Source organism: Oncorhynchus gorbuscha, linkage group LG19, assembly GCF_021184085.1.
Source record: "Oncorhynchus gorbuscha isolate QuinsamMale2020 ecotype Even-year linkage group LG19, OgorEven_v1.0, whole genome shotgun sequence".
NCBI classification, from domain to species: Eukaryota; Metazoa; Chordata; class Actinopteri; order Salmoniformes; family Salmonidae; genus Oncorhynchus; species Oncorhynchus gorbuscha.
This window is the reverse complement of record NC_060191.1, coordinates 34099618-34120363: the sequence shown is the minus strand read 5'-3', so window position 1 is coordinate 34120363 and position 20746 is coordinate 34099618. Positions and strand designations below refer to the sequence as shown.

Below are 20746 nucleotides of genomic sequence, written 5' to 3'. Positions count from 1 at the left end.
CTCGGCGAGACCACAGCTGTCGCACTAACTCACCTCATACAGAACTCAGTCAGCTGAACCATAATCCAGAGAGACCGAGAGACAAAGGTGGAGAAATAGAGTCACGTTACACATCTGTCTACTACGCTCCCTTTCTGTCCCGAGGTGGATGGACTGTTGCCACGGGCAACCGGGCAACCTGTCTGTAGTCGCATAAAGAACGAACAGGAAGAAGCTGTGTGTGAGCAAAGCTTCTATTTATAGGAGAATCAGGAGAAACGACAAGAGCATAAATGTTTGTGTGTGACAGAGCACGGAGGGTAACCGGAGGGAGAAGGAGGCAGAGTGTGAGACAGAGTTACGAGAGAGAGCGCGAGGGAGGGAGGAATGGAGCAAAGGAGGGAGGGAGCGAGGGAACGTAGTGGAGGAGGCGGCGAGTGCGTGTTGATGCTGTACGTGGCGTCAGTATGATAAGAATAGAGATGGTGAGTGTAGCGCGGCTGAGACCTCACCTTCAATCCCTCACCGGGGCAGGCCATGCTCACCGTGTGTGTGTGTGTGTGTGTGTGTGTGTGTGTGTGTGTGCGTGTGCGTGTGCGTGTGCGTGTGCGTGTGTGTGTGTGTGTGCGTGCTGTGCTGTGCTGGGCTGGGCTGTATTTATAAACACAGGAATAATTTTACATTATCAAAGCAGATTCATGTTTGCAAAGATTTATTTTCAGATACATTTCATTATTGCGTTTTTCATTTTCATTTCCAGAGCTTCAAATACATTTTCACTATTTCAGCTGTTGGGCAATACCACCTCATTATTGGAGTTTTAAGAAATACTTGGCTGTAAAACTGAAAATACTTGACTCAATTACTTTGCGGAAATAGCTGAAACAAATGAACATTTACAGATTCATATCTGTGTACACATCAAATACATTAGTAGTGACACTAACTCCAGAGGTACTATCCATGTAAATGAATGTAAAGCACTATAGGACAATATGGCAGTGGTGCATAGTATGGTGACAAAGTTCAGGGAGTGTGTGTGTGTGTGTGTGTGTGTGTGTGTGTGTGTGTGTGTGTGTGTGTGTGTGTGTGTGTGTGTGTGTGTGTGTGTGTGTGTGTGTGTGTGTGTGTGTGTGTGTGTGTGTGTGTGTGTGTGTGTGTGTGTGTGTGTGTGTGTGTGTGGACGAGGACGCCGACAGAAGCATGATGTTATCATATGGTCCTGGTCAGACAGAATGCCCCTGCAGTGCCCACGCGGAGACCCCGTTTGCAAAGCACACTCACACGGTCAGGAGTCGGAGCAGCCACTGTAAAAAAAAACAGCAAAGAGAGGAGCAACCAGTCAGGCAGGGTTAGAGGGCATTAGTAAAGGTATAGCATATATAAAGGTTAGGGTCAGGGACAAGGTATAAGTTAGGCTTGAGGATATGGTCTGGCACAGGACGGGGTAGGGTCAGGTTATGATTCATGTTTAGGGTCATGGTTACTGTCAAGATAGGGTTATGGCTAGGGTAAGGGTTGAACAGGAATGTGGACATTATGCTAGGGTTGTGGGTGAGGTTAGGATTGAACCGGGATGTGGACATTGAGTTAGGGTTGAGGGTAAGGATATGGTTGAACCCGGATGTGGACGTGAAGTTAGGGTTAGGGCCAGGGTTTTGGTTGATTTCATAGTCAAGGACGACTCACGGCATTGATTCCCACATCTTTGACCTCTGGGTTGCTCTCTGATTTATACAGGGCTGGGGAGAGGGGACACAAACACACACAATATTACGGCAGAACATCATAACCGGGCAACAAAACATAACTCGCCTCGCTGTGTGCGTTGCTTGTGTGTTGACATACCGAAGAGCTTGCGCAGCCTGGTGACACAGGCCACAAAGCCATGGAAAGGCAGATGCGGCTCCCCAGAGCCAAACCTCTCCCACAGCACCTGTATGACCTGGCCATCACACTGCACCCCTAGCAGGTGCAGAACGGAGGAGAGAGAAATGGGTTATTATCCATTCAAGAGTGGACTGGAGGGTCAACTGTAACACACCATATGGAAAGTGAGTGAGTGAGTGAGTGAGTGAGTGAGTGAGTGAGTGAGTGAGTGAGTGAGTGAGTGAGTGAGTGAGAGTGTACCTGCAGCCTGGAGGGCCAGACTAAGCTCAAAGGGGCTCATGGTCCCTGAAGAGTCCTGATCAAACTTGAAGAAGATGGACTGAAAGAGAGAGAGAGCGTGAGAGGTCAATGACAGATGGTTGAGTAACTGTAGCTAAGTAATATTACTAATTATAAACCAGGTATTTTGTGTCCTGGATACTGATTGGCCGAAACAGCATTTCAGCTGTGTGTATATCAGACAATATAAAAGGAGTATGAAGCAAAAATACCATTTATGTTGGTAACCAGTTTATAAAAGCAATAAGGCACCTCTGGGGTTTGTGGTATAAGGCCAATATACCACGGCTAAGGGCTGTATCCAGGCACTCCGCTTCACAATGTGCATAAGAACAGCCCTTATAAACTGGTTGCCAACGTAATTAGAGCAGTAAAAATTAATGTTTTGTCATACCCATGGTATACGGTCTGATATACCAAAGCGTTCCGCCAATCAGAATTCAGGGTTGATTGGCAGTATATAATGGCCAATATACCACAACCCACTCTGGCTTTATTGCTTAACACCTTGGGGCTTGTCCCTCTAGCACAGTCGTACCTGCAGACTGCGAAGAGAGGCCAGCACAGGCTCTGTCTGCTCTCGGGTCAGACTGCTACGCCCCCCAGTCTGACAGGTGGGTTAGGGATAGCTCTCAGACACAGACCGAGGTGCTCAAAAGTACCAGGGCCCGTATCCACAAAGCATATCAGAGTATGAGTGCTGATCGAGAATCCGTTTAGCGTTTTAGATCACAATGAATAAGATTAAATGGACAAATCCTAGATCAGCACTCCTGCTCTTAGATGCTTTGTGGATACGGGCCCTGGCAAGAAGAACAAAGGCAGTGAGATGTATGGGGTAAGGTTGTGACAACTGGCCAAATGAAAGGATACATCCTCTCCAAAGATGAGCTGTCTGCATGTCTCCAGTGGCAGCTGGTAGTCTTTCTCCAAAACTGAGAGAGGGGGAGAGGGGAGGAGTGAAAGTGGCAGATGATTTTAATGCTATATTAGCTATGAGGTTATGCCTAGAGAAGTCATCTCTGTTTAGCCCAAAAAGTTTGTCTACCTGATGGAGGAAACCTTGCTACTCTGCTCCCACCTACTGGCTGTTACTGGTACTGCATTGTAAGAATATTCCCCACAATAGGACCAACGTACAAATGGTGGTACCCTTCATCACAGCAGTTTAGAGAGTTCAGCGACACGGTTTGACTAAATTAACCTTAGAAATGAACCTTAGAAATGAAAACCTGAGCTCATGAAGGACCGAACCTGAGTTAACCAGCTTCATGAACTCCTTAGCATTCAGCTTGTCGTCCTGCCAGGGAGAGAGAACAGGAGGTTAAGACTGTCTAAGGGAGATAATTCTCTTCTATGATTGAGTTATATTTTGAGAAGAGAGAGTTCCTACAGGTCCCGCCATCTCATCAAAGGTCTTCTGTACTCTCTTGCGATCCTCTGGCAACACTGGTGGCATTGACGTTACCTGTGAAGGACACGGACACACACACACACACACACACATACACACAGTGACATTTGGCTTGCTGAACTGGAGAGCGGTAGTGCAGTAGAAATATGCTTCAGTAAGGTCCAACGCACCATGATGAAGCCAGTGGAGCAGGTGAAATCTTTGGTCCTGGAATACAAGGAGGAGCTCCATCAGTCTCAACGTAATATGAGATTGTCACTGAACTGTCATCATCGGCAGCATCATCATCACCCGCCCCCACCCATCCCCTTCTGTACCCCAGATTGTTGCCGGTCTTGGAATAGACGCGGAGGAAGAATTCCGCAGGCTGGTTGGGACTGTAGGTGGAAGCCAGAATCACATATTTTCCCGGGTCCAGCCTCACCTCCCTCCACACAGCCCTACGGCGACAAATGACAAGAAGAAGAGATGAGATACAACTTTGTAGACTGTTTTCATGAACATGTGGCACAGTATTTGCAGGGAGGTACAATACCTCAGGGGCTGGTACTTCCCAGAACTCCCCACAGGCTGCTGGGAAGAGAAGAAGCTCTGGTCCAGACACAGGCCCTGGAGCTACAAGAGGGGGAGCGGGAGGAGAGGAGAGGGGAAGATAGGAGAGGAGAGAGAGGAAGAAGGCAGATATAGAAAAGAGGGAGAGATGGAGGTAGTGGTTGGAGAGAGAGGGGGGGGCAGCAGACATGGTTGTTAGATTAAAAGTGACATTATCTAACAAATGAAAATATGTAGTTTTTCCCCCAATTTCTTTCCAACATGATACTCACCTTTGGAGGAACCTGCGGAGACAGGAAAAACGTCAGACTAACTGAACATGTAGAACATTCAGATTCACAGCATACACGGGGACAACGCATGTTCTCTCCCTCGCTCTCCCTTCCTCTCTCACCCTGTAGATGTGAAAGGCGATGTGGAGGAAGTTGACTTTGTCCTTCTTTCTCCGGTTTTTCTGCAGTAGTTCCACCAACACGGTGCACTGCTTTGCTTTCTCCTTCTGATTCTCGGCCAACTTCTTCTCTTCCGGAGTCATCGCATGATCGTCATCATGCTCGGCAAGGACAAGCTGGAACTGGGGATTCTTCCAGAAGGATCCTACAATAGAGGAGGGATTGATGGTAGTAAATGACAAGGAAGGTAGTAAATGAAAAGTAGATGAAATTACAAACGTTCTGCACAAACACACGCGCGCACACACACACACACGCGCACACACACACACACACACACACACACACACACACACACACACACACACACACACACACACACACACACACACACACACACACACACACACACACACACACACACACACACACACACACACACACACACACACACACACACACACACACACACACACACTCACGAGGGTATGTACAGCTTCCCCCTGCAGTGGAGCCCGATACCCAGGAGCCTTTATGGGAGCTGAGGGTCCAGGAAGAGATGGGGGCGGCAGGGGAGTCGGGGTCGGTGGGTGTGTCCTCGTCCACTATGGGGTCAGGGTCCACACTGCACAGCTCCACTGTGCCAAACAGCTTGCTGAAGTCCTCCGCACTGATCCTGACACACAGAGAGGGGCGCGCACTGTTGGAATGTGTTTGTGTGCTGTTGTTGTATTGTATGAAACTAGATTGCACTTTAGAGTCAGAGACATTTATTAAAGTGTCATTCCACAATGATACAATGCAAAATGCAGATTTTAAAAGACCACATTGTGGACCACTCAAACAGAGTTTTGAGACACGAAAAAGCAGTCATAGTCCAACATGGTACACAGTGTTTCATTTGGAGTCATCTATAATTCATTACATCATCTATGCATTTTTTATGTCAGTTATTGTACATTACATTGTATTTACACGTGTGTGTATCAACAGAAACAAAGTACAGCAGACATAAGGTGAGACTGGTCGATGTTTGCGTCTACGTGTGGTTGTGTCCATGTGGGTTTGTGTCTGTGTCCATGTGGGTTTGTGTCTATGTGGGTTTGTGTCTACGTGTTTTTGTAATGCCAGAACCTACCAGAACTCTCCGTCCTCACTATTTTTCAGCTCAATCCTTTTCTTTTCAGCAGCATTCACATCATCCCAGTCTTTACTCCTGCAATTACACACACACACAGGAAAATGAGCACGGGATCACTGTGTAGTGACAAAATGAAACACACACAAACACGCACACAAATGCACACACACACACTTCCTCACTTGTCACTCCAGGGTCCAGAGTACTCCACAAAGCCCCAGGGGTTCCTCAGCCTCAGTAACAAGGCCTCACCAGCCGACTTCTTCACCTGAACCACACACACACACGCACACAAACAATTATGTTAGCAAAATGGGAAAGTGGATTATTTTCTCAATGACTTTAGTTCAGGGAAGCACAGTATGATACATACCGTGTCAGTGTCTGTGATGGCGTAGGCATGGCCCTTCACCAGTCCCTCTGCAGTCACTGTGCCTATCTCAAGATAGTTACTAGCCTGTGGGGAGATACACAGCACGTACACAGTGAAAGTCACACTTGCAATCACAGTAGCTATTGACGAAGGAGCGGTGTGGGTGTCAGGAAGGTGTGTAGCTTTGTTGGTACAGAATTCTGTGTGTGTGTGTGTGTGTGTGTGTGTGTGTGTGTGTGTGTGTGTGTGTGTGTGTGTGTGTGTGTGTGTGTGTGTGTGTGTGTGTGTGTGTGTGTGTGTGTGTGTGTGTGTGTGTGTGTGTGTGTGTGTGTGTCATGTTTTGTCTTATATTGTCTTGTCATTTTGCTTTCCCTTCTGTTCGTTTTCCCCCTGCTGGTCTTTTTAGGTTCGTTCTTTTTTTCTCTCTCCCTCCCTCTCTCTCTTCTCTCTATCGTTCCGTTCCTGCTCCCAGCTGTTCCTATTCCCCTAATCAATCATCTAATCTTTCCACACCTGTTCCCTATCTTGTCCTCTGATTAGAGTCCCTATTTCTCCCCTTGTTTTCCGTTTCTGTCCTGTCGGATCCTTGTATATTGTTCGCCGTGCTGTGTCTTGTTTCCCTCAGATGCTGCGTGTGAGCAGGTGTCTGAGTCTGCTACGGTCGGTGCCTTCCCGAGGCAACCTACAGTTTATGATCGAGTCTCCAGTCTGTTCTCGTCATTACGAGTGGAATTGTTTTTTATGCTTTATTTACCGCTCCGATTTGTCTAGGAGTATTGCATATTTCCTTTACTGGATTAAAGACTCTGTTTTCGCCAAGTCGCTTTTGGGTCCTCATTCACCTGCATAACAGAGTGTGTGTGTGTGTGTGTGCGTGTGCGTTGTTGCTTGCTTGTTTGTGTTTGTGCTGTACCTGTATGAAGCAGCTGAGCAGGCTGCCACGGGACAGGGCATCAGAGAGGGCTTTCCACATGATCCTGGGGGTGCGTGAGGATACAGGGAGGGAGTAGGCTATGCCCCCTGTGAAGTCCTCCATCGCCTCAGAGATATTACCCCCCTTCAGACTGCCATATGACCCGATCAGCCTGCTCCGAGATAGGGGTAGAGGGAGCAGGAGAAAGAGGTGTGTGGAGAAAAAGGGGGAGGGGATAGAGTGGTGGGGGAGAGGAATGAGGGAGATAAAGGAAGGGGACGTTTTCTAGATTGACATTTTCTGCGATTTAGCAGATGCTCTTATTTAAAGTGCCTTATGATAAACGTATTCAAATGAGGAGGCTGAAACCTCATAAGAGCATTGTCAGGCACACACAAACACTACAACCATATAGCATATTACACACGCGCACACACACACACACACCCCGGTTGACTCACTTGGCATAGGCTTTCTCCACCAGGGCGCTCCAGTACTCGTTGCGGGTACAGGAGTAGCTGAAGAGCAGGCGGCCTCCGCGTACAGGCAGCCTGTCATCCACTACCACCTCCACCCACTCACCATACTGCCAGAACTACACAGGAAGAGGGAGGTATGGAGGGGGAGGGAGGTAGCGAGGAGGGAGGCATAAAAGGGTGGACAGTAAGGGAGGGAGAAGGGATGAGGGGGATGTAGGGAGAGAGGGAGGGAGAAGGTGAGAGAGAAATCTACATTTAATGTGTTGCGTAACAGTGGGCAAGTACAGGCCTGCATTTAAACATCCTGGAGGTCATGAGTTATGACTTGGTGATGTTCTCTAATTGCTTGCCCATAAGCACGTGTGTGTGTGTGTGGATGCGTGCGTGCGTGCGTGTATCCCAGGCTAGTAGCTACCTACAAGTCTGGACTACACTCCCAACATAACCCCTCCAGTTATCTAAGTCCACTCATATTTATCCCCCTTCCTTTCGACAAACATGTTAAGTCATGCCACACATACTTCACTGAGAGGACATTGGAAAATATTAAAGCAATTACAGAGTCATAACTCATGACCTCTATGTTTTAATGTTTCCATTGCATGTCTTTTCACAGATGTTATTTCATGAGACAATGTTTTAGTAATCAATCCCTTTAAATTGACACAATTGGTCCAGAGACCAATTAAATGATAATGACGCCAGGGGCAAGTTTGCAGAGACGAGATAGAGAATGGGTTAGAGTTGTGTGTATGAAAATGTGTGAATGTGTAGGGGGGGGTGTAATTAGAGATCTCCCTCTTAGTGATGGGAAGGGGGGATGAAAGGTGTGTGTGTGGGGGGGTCATAAATCTAGTAGGGTAATTATACAGCAATACAAGCAAACTAGCACAAGCAAAGTTAATCTAGGGCAGGGATCATCAACTAGATTTTGCCACAGGCCCATTTTTTCTTGAGTGGATGGTCAGGGTGCCGGAACATAATAACAAATTATTTGTAGACTGCAAAATGACCGCAAGTAGCCCAAACAGGTCAAATATTTTACTAAAGCAACCCTTTCAAACTTCACATATATCTCCATATCACAGGGGGTTCATGGCACCTTCATTGGGGAGGACGGGCACGTGGTAATGGCTGGAGAGGAATATTAGTTACACCACCCAACTTGGTCTCAAAGCGTTTTGTATTATTCTGTAGGTAAACCCGAACCACTCCACTTAGTATGATATGTCACGTTTCATGTGGTTACATAAGACAGATGGTTACTAAAAGCAAAAACAAAAGGAGGGTGGCTGTGGGTGGGTGCACAGCAAGAACATCTAGCAACCCAAAGGTTGCGAGTTCAAATCTCATCACGACCAACATTAGCATTTTAGCAACTTTTCAACTACTTACTACTTTTTTAGCTCCTTTGCATCTACTTAGCATGTTAGCTAACCCTTTCCCCTAACCTTAACCCTTTTAGCTAACTCTTCCCCTAGCCCTTAAAACTAACTCCTAAACTTAACCCTAACACCTAACACAAAACCTAGCTAATATTAGCCAGATAGCTAACGCTAGGCACCTCGCTAGAATCCTTAACATAATCATACATTTTTCAACTTTGTAACTTGTTGAACGTTTTGCTTATTTGTAACATATAATACAAATTGTAATTCGTAACATATCATACAAAATGGGTAATGGACAACCACAAATTAATATATACCACATGAAATGTAACATATCATACTAAATGGAGTGGTTGCCCCACCTGGTCCCATAACACACACTAACACACACCTATATTCTCTCATTTCCTTTGTTCCCTTAATAACTCTTTATTTCCACCTTACCACTGAGAAATAGCTAAAAACAAAATAGCTACATGGGCCGAGTTTACCTTGTATCTTTGTATATTTGCTCTGTCTCTGTGTACACTCACAGGGCTCCCTACGCACTCACACACACTGTCACTCCAACGCACTCACACACACTGTCACTCCAATGCACTCACACACACTGTCACTCCAACGCACACACAAACACTCACTCCATCATTTGCCCACTCACACATACATTTATACCGACTCCACTCACATACAAGCTGCTGCTACTCTGTTTATCTTATATCCTGTTGCCTAGTCCCCTTACCCCCTATTACATATCTACCTCCATCACTCCAGTATCCCTGCACTAGAGGAGATCTGCATGGAGGAATGGGCCAAAATACCAGCAACAGTGTGTGAAAACCTTGTGAAGACTTACAGAAAACATGTGACCTCTGTCATTGCCAACAAAGGGTATAATAACAAAGTATTGAGATAAACTTTTGCTATTGACCAAATACTTATTTTACACCATAATTTGCAAATAAATTCATTAAAAATCCAACAATGTGATTTTCTGGATTTTTTTCTTCTAATTATGTCATAGTTGAAGTGTACCTATGATGAAAATGACAGGCCTCTCTCATTTGGTGGTTGACTAAATACTTTTTTTGCCCCACTGTATAGCATTTTTACCTACTTACTTTATTGTGTTTTTCATATTATTGTGTATTTCATATTATTCTTATTTCTTGTGTGTGTTTTTTTTCTATTAGTACATTTGCTATTGATTACTGCATTGTTTTTTTGAATGTACCTTTTATTTAACTAGGCAAGTCAGTTAAGAACAAATTCTTATTTTCAAAGACGGTGGGTTAACGGCCTTGTTCAGGGGCAGAACAACAGTTTCGTACCTTATTAGCTCGGGGGTTTGAACTTGCAACCTTCCGGTTACTAGTCCAACACTCTAACCACTAGGCTACCTTGCCGCCCCCATTGTTGGGTTTTGAGTTTGGAAGAAAGGCATTTCACTGTACTTGTGCATGTGACATTAAAACTTGACACTACTACTTTTCAGTCCTGCGTTTGCTACTCTCACTGTTTTACATGGCATGCTGCACTAATACGATTGTAATAGACATTCTCGTTGTAACGACAAAAAAGTGAGTATGCAGAACACATGTACACTGCAAGCTCATGAACCCTCCCCACGCATTACCGTGAAGTGGAAGATGCCAGCATAGGATTCTGTCAGGCTCTGATTAGGTGGTACCACTTTGACAAAGAGATTGGGGTGCATGGTAAGGCAGGACAGGGCAGCCAGAAGCCAACAGTCACCTATTAGAAAAACAAAGAGACAGGCCAAAGGCATGATAACTAGCCGTGTGAATTAGATTTTATTTAAATTGATTCTACATGTTTTTTTGTGTTTTTTTTTTCATTTCAAATCATTTCCTGACGCTTGAGGAAGTTCTAACACTGCAGAGTTCTCACACTCACACACTCTCTCCCTCACAAACACACACACATGCACAAGCACACAAAAACATGCCTGTACACACACAGGCACATTCCTCTCTAACAGTCAACAGCTGCTCTTTGTGTCCGTGTAGAGGAAAGAAAGAGGTGTTGATGTTTGATGCACACACACACACACACACACACACACACACACACACACACACACACACACACACACACACACACACACACACACACACACACACACACACACACACACACACACACACACACACACACACACACACACACACACACACACACACACACACACACACACAAGGGATGCCACATTGCCACCAGATCCTTTACACAAACCCAGAGGACAAATAATGAAGCAATAACAAGAGAGCAACATGAGAATTATCCCTATTTCACAACAATGAAAAACAGACTGGACATCACATGAAAAGTGGTGATAAACAAGGCACATTGTCTTTCATGGGAGAAAGGGGTGTGACCACAGGGTCCATTTTAGACCCACAGATTCCCCCAGGAGGTTGGGACTGGGAGGTGAGAGCACAGAATGTCTCCCCGATCCCCATGCTGTTGGGCCATGTGTTTGGAACGGAGCCCCTGGGGTGGTGTGGAAGGGTGACCTATTCAATGTGATTAGAGGATATCTAATCAGAGTCTGAACCACACAGATAGTAAAACCAGGATCTTAGCAATTTCTTCTTAGCTAGCTACATAGCCGTCTTTGTATCAAAGATAATTGCGTAATTATCGTATTTCGTCGTCCTAACGTAGTCTTCACTGCTATTTGCCCAGCAGCTAGCCAGCTAGCACATGTCCACCGAATAGCAGCACTGTAGAAACTATTACACTCAACTGAACGACTTGATTAGTGTAGTGTTAGCTAGCTACATAGCTGTCTTTGCTGTCTTCGTATCCAAGATAATTGTGTAGTTTAGAGTGTGTAGTCTTAGAGTGATTATCTTAATTTACCGAGGTTAGCTAGCCAGCTATTTGTCGTCCTTAAGGTAGGAGACACTGCTAGCTAGCCAACAGCTAGCCAACGTCTACCGAATAGAACAACCCGGTCGCATTCCGCTTCGCTCCACAGGTAGTATCACATTTTCACTTCATTTCATTACAGTACAACAGTTTGATTTGTTTGATCGTAGCTAGCTACATAGCCGTCTTTGTATCAAAGATAATTGTGTAGTCTAGAGCGACTTTCTAGGTTAGCTAGCCAGCTATTGTCGTTCTTTTAACGCAACGTAACGTAAACAACACTGCTAGCTAGCCAGCTAGCCCCCGAATAGCAGCACTGTAGAAACTATTACACTCAACGGAACGACTTGATTAGTGTAGTGTCAACAACGCAGCCACTGCCAGCTAGCCTACTTCAGCAGTACTGTATCATTTTAATCATTTTAGTCAATAAGATTCTTGCTACGTAAGCTTAACTTTCTGAACATTCGAGACGTGTAGTCCACTTGTCATTCCAATCTCCTTTGCATTAGCGTAGCCTCTTCTGTAGCCTGTCAACTATGTGTCTGTCTATCCCTGTTCTCTCCTCTCTGCACAGACCATACAAACGCTCCACACCGCGTGGCCGCGGCCACCCTAATCTGGTGGTCCCAGCGCGCACGACCCACGTGGAGTTCCAGGTCTCCGGTAGCCTCTGGAACTGCCGATCTGCGGCCAACAAGGCAGAGTTCATCTCAGCCTATGCCTCCCTCCAGTCCCTCGACTTCTTGGCACTGACGGAAACATGGATCACCACAGATAACAGCGCTACTCCCACTGCTCTCTCTTCGTCCGCCCACGTGTTCTCGCACACCCCGAGAGCTTCTGGTCAGCGGGGTGGTGGCACCGGGATCCTCATCTCTCCCAAGTGGTCATTCTCTCTTTCTCCCCTTACCCATCTGTCTATCGCCTCCTTTGAATTCCATGCTATCACAGTTACCAGCCCTTTCAAGCTTAACATCCTTATCATTTATCGCCCTCCAGGTTCCCTCGGAGAGTTCATCAATGAGCTTGATGCCTTAATAAGCTCCTTTCCTGAGGACGGCTCACCTCTCACAGTTCTGGGCGACTTTAACCTCCCCACGTCTACCTTTGACTCATTCCTCTCTGCCTCCTTCTTTCCACTCCTCTCCTCTTTTGACCTCACCCTCTCACCTTCCCCCCTACTCACAAGGCAGGCAATACGCTCGACCTCATCTTTACTAGATGCTGTTCTTCCACTAACCTCATTGCAACTCCCCTCCAAGTCTTCGACCACTACCTTGTATCCTTTTCCCTCTCGCTCTCATCCAACACTTCCCACACTGCCCCTACTCGGATGGTATCGCGCCGTCCCAACCTTCGCTCTCTCTCCCCCGCTACTCTCTCCTCTTCCATCCTATCATCTCTTCCCTCTGCTCAAACCTTCTCCAACCTATCTCCTGATTCTGCCTCCTCAACCCTCCTCTCCTCCCTTTCTGCATCCTTTGACTCTCTATGCCCCCTATCCTCCAGGCCGGCTCGGTCCTCCCCTCCCCGCTCCGTGGCTCGACGACTCATTGCGAGCTCACAGAACAGGGCTCCGGGCAGCCGAGCGGAAATGGAGGAAAACTCGCCTCCCTGCGGACCTGGCATCCTTTCACTCCCTCCTCTCTACATTTTCCTCTTCTGTCTCTGCTGCTAAAGCCAATTTCTACCACTCTAAATTCCAAGCATCTGCCTCTAACCCTAGGAAGCTCTTTGCCACCTTCTCCTCCCTCCTGAATCCTCCTCCCCCTCCCCCCTCCTCCCTCTCTGCAGATGACTTCATCAACCATTTTGAAAAGAAGGTCGACGACATCCGATCCTCGTTTGCTAAGTCAAACGACACCGCTGGTTCTGCTCACACTGCCCTACCCTGTGCTCTGACCTCTTTCTCCCCTCTCTCTCCAGATGAAATCTCGCGTCTTGTGACGGCCGGCCGCCCAACAACCTGCCCGATTGACCCCATCCCCTCCTCTCTTCTCCAGACCATTTCCGGAGACCTTCTCCCTTACCTCACCTCGCTCATCAACTCATCCCTGACCGCTGGCTACGTCCCTTCCGTCTTCAAGAGAGCGAGAGTTGCACCCCTTCTGAAAAAACCTACACTTGATCCCTCCGATGTCAACAACTACAGACCAGTATCCCTTCTTTCTTTTCTCTCCAAAACTCTTGAACGTGCCGTCCTTGGCCAGCTCTCCCGCTATCTCTCTCAGAATGACCTTCTTGATCCAAATCAGTCAGGTTTCAAGACTAGTCATTCAACTGAGACTGCTCTTCTCTGTATCACGGAGGCGCTCCGCACTGCTAAAGCTAACTCTCTCTCCTCTGCTCTCATTCTTCTAGACCTATTGGCTGCCTTCGATACTGTGAACCATCAGATCCTCCTCTCCACCCTCTCCGAGTTCGGCATCTCCGGCGCGGCCCACGTTTGGATTGCGTCCTACCTGACAGGTCGCTCCTACCAGGTGGCGTGGCGAGGTCTCCTCACCACACGCTCTCACCACTGGTGTCCCCCAGGGCTCTGTTCTAGGCCCTCTCCTATTCTCGCTATACACCAAGTCACTTGGCTCTGTCATAACCTCACATGGTCTTTCCTATCATTGCTATGCAGATGACACACAATTAATCTTCTCCTTTCCCCCTTCTGATGACCAGGTGGCGAATCGCATCTCTGCATGTCTGGCAGACATATCAGTGAGGATGACGGATCACCACCTCAAGCTGAACCTCGGCAAGACGGAGCTGCTCTTCCTCCCGGGGAAGGACTGCCCGTTCCATGATCTCGCCATCACGGTTGACAACTCCATTGTGTCCTCCTCCCAGAGCGCTAAGAACCTTGGCGTGATCCTGGACAACACCCTGTCGTTCTCAACTAACATCAAGGCGGTGGCCCGTTCCTGTAGGTTCATGCTCTACAACATCCGCAGAGTACGACCCTGCCTCACACAGGAAGCGGCGCAGGTCCTAATCCAGGCACTTGTCATCTCCCGTCTGGATTACTGCAACTCGCTGTTGGCTGGGCTCCCTGCCTGTGCCATTAAACCCCTACAACTCATCCAGAACGCCGCAGCCCGTCTGGTGTTCAACCTTCCCAAGTTCTCTCACGTCTCCCAGCTCCTCGCTCTCTCCACTGGCTTCCAGTTGAAGCTCGCATCCGCTACAAGACCATGGTGCTTGCCTACGGAGCTGTGAGGGGAACGGCACCTCAGTACCTCCAGGCTCTGATCAGGCCCTACACCCAAACAAGGGCACTGCGTTCATCCACCTCTGGCCTGCTCGCCTCCCTACCACTGTGGAAGTACAGTTCCCGCTCAGCCCAGTCAAAACTGATCGCTGCTCTGGCCCCCCAATGGTGGAACAAACTCCCTCACGATGCCAGGACAGCGGAGTCAATCACCACCTTCCGGAGACACCTGAAACCCCACCTCTAAGGAATACCTAGGATAGAATAAAGTAATCCTTCTACCCCCCCCCCTTAAAAGATTTAGATGCACTATTGTAAAGTGGCTGTTCCACTGGATGTCATAAGGTGAATGCACCAATTTGTAAGTCACTCTGGTTAAGAGTGTGTGCTAAATGACTTAAATGTAATGTAAATGTAAATCATCTCGAGCCCATTCCCAGGAGAATAGGTTTGGAGAGGTGAGGTCAATCTAGTTCTACATGAAAACTGTGAGTTGGAGTGAGCATAAGTGTCTACCTGTTACTGCAATGATATCCCATCCTACGATGCTTAAAACACACGCACGCACACACACTTACCCAGCTGGCCCTGGCAGATATCGGTGGTGCAGGTTGTGTCCTCCACAAACACAGCATTGGCACTGATCTCCTGCAGAGAGAGAGAGAGAGAGAGACACAGGGCAGAGTTCAAGACGACAGTTTACACTGTCTGAGGGAATGTGTAACTCTTTGTTTCATTCACATAACAGTTGACTGGATGATGACAAAGCAATGTCCCTGATTTCAACTGCATCACAGACGTTCCATGGCTTCTTCGGTTGTTCTCCTCTTTCCATGTCTTTTCTGCTTTTAGTGATTTCCTGTCCAGCTGTTTGGCACAAACTCTGTACGTTCTCTTTCTTTTCTCTCTCTCAACATTCTCCGTTCTGTCAATTCGCGCTCTTCTCTCTCTGAATACGCTCCAGCAGATCAATCTATCTTCCTCAGAACGAGACCACACCTGACAGTGAGTCATCTCCGGTGTAGCCTACATCTGTCCAGGAGCATCACCCAATTGTACACAACTAGAGCTACTCATATCCTCATCAACCTCAATTCATAATGTCAATGTAAAAATGATAACATAGGCTACAGATATCCATAAAATAAGCATGACTAGGAAATGTGACTATTGCAATTTAGAAGTATGTTTTTGAGAGTGACCACATGGCTGGCTATCATGTAGACCAGGGTTCCCCAAACTCTGTCATGGGGCCCCCCTGGGTGCACTTTTTTTTCTTCCCTAGCACTGCATAGCTGGGGGGGCTGATGTAGCCCAGTTGTCACCAATCGGTCGATCGCGATCGACTGGTCCATCTTCAAGGCATCCCTAGATGATCACCAAACATTCCTGTAGAAAAGCGATAAAGGATTGAGTTCCTTTGTGTGTGTGTGTGTGTGTGTGTGTGTGTGTGTGTGTGTGTGTGTGTGTGTGTGTGTGTGTGTGTGTGTGTGTGTGTGTGTGTGTGTGTGTGTGTGTGTGTGTGTGTGTGTGTGTGTGTGTGTGTGTGTGTGTGTGTGTGTGTGTGTGTGTGTGTGTGTGTGTGTGTTGCGCTGCCAACTCTGCCTACCTGGCAGACCGGGAGATCTGTGGCTAAATCGAGTGTGCCGGCACTGGCCAATCCGGTAGCTCAAATCACTGTGCCTACAGCTTCCGTCATCCTGGCCACAAAATTTGATACTAGCCTATGTGAGATTTCATAACTTTTAAAACCATGACCAGAGAGATACTGTCAAAGAATAACCTACAGCGACGAGCTGCTATTCTGAGTGAGTTCACATCTAAGTTTTTATTCAGTACTGTTTTATTTAACCAGGCAAGTCAGTGAAGAACAAATTCTTATTTACAATGACGACCTACCCCTTCCAAACCTGGGCCAATTGTGCACCGCCCTATTGGACTCCCAATCACAGCCATATGTGAACCAGGGACTGTAGTGTAGACTAGTCATTCAACTGAGACTGCTCTTCTCTGTATCACGGAGGCGCTCCGCACCGCTAAAGCTAACTCTCTCTCCTCTGCTCTCATCCTTCTAGACCTATCGGCTGCCTTCGATACTGTGAACCATCAGATCCTCCTCTCCACCCTCTCCGAGTTGGGCATCTCCGGCGCGGCCCACGCTTGGATTGCGTCCTACCTGACAGGTCGCTCCTACCAGGTGGCGTGGCGAGAATCTGTCTCCTCACCACGCGCTCTCACCACTGGTGTCCCCCAGGGCTCTGTTCTAGGCCCTCTCCTATTCTCGCTATACACCAAGTCACTTGGCTCTGTCATAACCTCACATGGTCTCTCCTATCATTGCTATGCAGACGACACACAATTAATCTTCTCCTTTCCCCCTTCTGATGACCAGGTGGCGAATCGCATCTCTGCATGTCTGGCAGACATATCAGTGTGGATGACGGATCACCACCTCAAGCTGAACTTCGGCAAGACGGAGCTGCTCTTCCTCCCGGGGAAGGACTGCCCGTTCCATGATCTCGCCATCACGGTTGACAACTCCATTGTGTCCTCCTCCCAGAGCGCTAAGAACCTTGGCGTGATCCTGGACAACAAACTGTCGTTCTCAACTAACATCAAGGCGGTGGCCCGTTCCTGTAGGTTCATGCTCTACAACATCCGCAGAGTACGACCCTGCCTCACACAGGAAGCGGCGCAGGTCCTAATCCAGGCACTTGTCATCTCCCGTCTGGATTACTGCAACTCGCTGTTGGCTGGGCTCCCTGCCTGTGCCATTAAACCCCTACAACTCATCCAGAACGCCGCAGCCCGTCTAGTGTTCAACCTTCCCAAGTTCTCTCACGTCACCCCGCTCCTCCGCTCTCTCCACTGGCTTCCAGTTGAAGCTCGCATCCGCTACAAGACCATGGTGCTTGCCTACGGAGCTGTGAGGGGAACGGCACCTCAGTACCTCCAGGCTCTGATCAGGCCCTACACCCAAATAAGGGCACTGCGTTCATCCACCTCTGGCCTGCTCGCCTCCCTACCACTGAGGAAGTACAGTTCCCGCTCAGCTCAGTCAAAACTGTTCGCTGCTCTGGCTCCCCAATGGTGGAACAAACTCCCTCACGACGCCAGGACAGCGGAGTCAATCACCACCTTCCGGAGACACCTGAAACCCCACCTCTTTAAGGAATACCTAGGATAGGATAAAGTAATCCTTCTCACCCCCCCCCCTTAAAATATTTAGATGCACTATTGTAAAGTGGTTGTTCCACTGGATGTCATAAGGTGAATGCACCAATTTGTAAGTCGCTCTGGATAAGAGCGTCTGCTAAATGACTTAAATGTAATGTAAATGTAGTGACACCACTTAGCACTGAGATGCCGTGCCTTAGACCACTGCGCCACTCAGGAGCCCTATTAAAGCACTATTACAAACAAAACGCTCTTCTTCCTACTTCCACTGGATCTGCAATGAATGAGTATCCAAGTGTAGGCTACCAATAGCCCTGCGTTTGTATTATTATTAGCATTTCGTCCTGTCTATTGTAATATCAGGGAATTATGTAGCTTTCTCTGGTCATAGGGACAACATTCATTTGTGCATGAGGCAGACGCGGTTTGAAACATTCGAGTTTCGCCATCAGGTGGAAGATTGTGTCCTCTCTCTCTGGTCAGTCTCCCTCCCTCAGCTGAGACTAATGGTGTGTTCAAAGCAACTCGGGAATCTCATACTTCAGTGTGTTCAATACAGCTGGGAACTCGGAATAAAACGAGATCCGACTTGGGGGGGGGGGGATCTTTAACGGTCATCCAACTCGGAATTCCAAGTCGGAAATATTTCTAGAGCTCTGACTTTCCGACCTGAAAATCACGATTTGACTTCGTTTTTTCCGCTTCTTGTTCCCAGTTGTCTTGAACGCACCATGACCATCAGAGGCAGTTAGCATCAGTCCAGTAAAATAAAAAAGCAAGTGCTACAACTGAAATATTTTGCTATCAAAGCTCGAGTTTTGAAATGTAATGTGGCCTAAGAATAGCAATATTGGCCGGCCAGGCGTATAGCCAATATGCTGTGATAATGTATTTGTCGTACTGCACAAACCTCAATTCTACAGAACAGTTTTATTATTTTAATATTTCATTTTTTAAAGTCGTGTTTAAAAAATAAATCACTGCGGTAGATCTCGACTTGCTTGTGTATACACTGATAGGACAGTAGCCTACCTTGGGTCGCAGCCACTTGATCTCCTTTTTGGGATCCGGGTCGGTAGGCATACCGATTGAGCTCTGGTCCGGGGCGAAGGTTGAGTCAGAGAACAGCGAACCGGATTTAACGCACGCATCTAGGAGGGCTACATAGTCCTGGTCCCGAAATTGAACAGGGTTGGCAATGGAACCGGTTGCGACCTGAGTCTCCATTTCCAATGTTCAAGTTGAGATCAATTTGGAAAAATAGTAAACGTAGCCTAATTAGAGTTCAACTATGCCAGCTTTCCTATTTTGACTCACTCCTGTATGCTTATTTTTTGGGACTTGTGCAACAACCCCTGTTCTTAAATACACACACACACTCATTCACCCGTATGGAGACATAAGGGCGCCTCCCTTACTCGAACCATCCCAGAAAGGTATGCAGAGCCCCCGGGAGGTTTGGAATTTTCTCCTTTTGTTAACACAATCAACATGTCCCTGTACTGTGGCCGGAATTGTGATCGAATCAAAGTAATGTTAGCCACTCTCAATGCAACAAATATGAAACAAGACGAACTTCGACTTAGTAGGAGAGTGTATGCAAGATATTTTGCAGAGAACTTCTGGGTAGAATTATATTGCAACGACTGGCACAAGCGACTAGATATATGTGCTTGTTTTGAGATCAAAGCGAGAGCCGTATGTACTACCACGTGTGCACATTTGTTGATATTCTTTGTTACTTAGTGAGTTATTAGCCCAGTTATAGCTCATTTCTGGTCAGCAATGATGGAGTGATTGTTCATACAAAAGCAGAAACTGTGTACATTTCTAGCCATCTGAGTCAAGTAGATGTTTTTATGTCTTAAAAGGGCAGTGTTGTATTTTGAGACATGCTTGAATAGCTAAGTAGCCAATAGGCAGAGGGTAGCATAGAGTTTTGTCTGATTCTCTGTAAAAATTATATGGGAATAAGAATTATTCTTATTTTGTAAATTGGTTTCTTGCATAAATCTATTTTGCTCCTGAGTGGTGACTTGCCTATACAACAGCATTTTCAGTGATGTCCTTGTCTGAAGAACAAGTTGATAAACAGGTTAATGACAAACCCTGCATGTTTTTTCAAAGGTGTCTTGGAATGTAGGCCTACATTGAACACCCCATGTTGTCTACTACTGTAGGCTGAATGATATAACTACAGTATGTCCTTGTGTCACGCCCTGGTCGAAGTATTTTGTGTTTATCTTCATGTATTGGGTCAGGCCAGGGTGTGGCATGGGGTTTTTGTATTGTGGTGTGTTTTGTCTTGGGGTTTTGGTGTTGGTATTGGGATTGTAGCTTAGTGGGGTATCTAGCAAAGTCTATGGCTGTCTGGAGTGGTTCTCAATCAGAGGCAGGTGTTTATTGTTGTCTCTGATTGGGAACCATATTTAGGCAGCCATATTCTTTGAGTTTGTCGTGGGTGATTGTCCTTAGTGTCTTTGTTCCTGTCGCTGTGTTAGTTGACAAGTATAGGCTGTTTCGGTTTTCGTTACGTTTAGTAGTGTTTGTGTTAATTCGTGTTTACGTTTGTTGATTAAACATGGATTGCAATCTACATGCTGCATTTTGGTCGACTCTCCTTCACCAAAAGAGAACCGTTACACCTTGTTAAAATGTTATGGGAT

At 47.0% G+C, this 20746-nt stretch overlaps 1 protein-coding gene across 2 annotated transcripts; it reads right to left on the bottom strand.

The window, feature by feature from the left end:
• Positions 1-1047: 1047 nt before the first annotated feature.
• On the bottom strand, positions 1048-19484 carry LOC124004708 (calpain-8-like). Of its 2 annotated transcripts, XM_046313417.1 has the most exons (22): positions 19113-19484; positions 15482-15551; positions 10440-10558; positions 7395-7528; positions 6934-7105; positions 6021-6104; positions 5830-5915; positions 5645-5722; positions 4989-5182; positions 4509-4711; positions 4387-4398; positions 4098-4177; positions 3880-4002; positions 3733-3769; positions 3542-3616; positions 3403-3448; positions 3022-3083; positions 2687-2755; positions 2110-2188; positions 1828-1944; positions 1669-1721; positions 1048-1286 (listed from the first exon to the last, which is right to left on the bottom strand). In XM_046313417.1, the coding sequence occupies exons 1-22, from the start codon at positions 19305-19307 to the stop codon at positions 1260-1262; spliced, it is 2115 nt and encodes a 704-aa protein (XP_046169373.1). In that variant the 5' UTR covers positions 19308-19484; the 3' UTR covers positions 1048-1259. The 2 variants fall into 2 exon arrangements, with proteins under 2 accessions (XP_046169373.1, XP_046169374.1); XM_046313418.1 differs by lacking the exon at positions 4387-4398.
• Positions 19485-20746: the final 1262 nt, after the last annotated feature.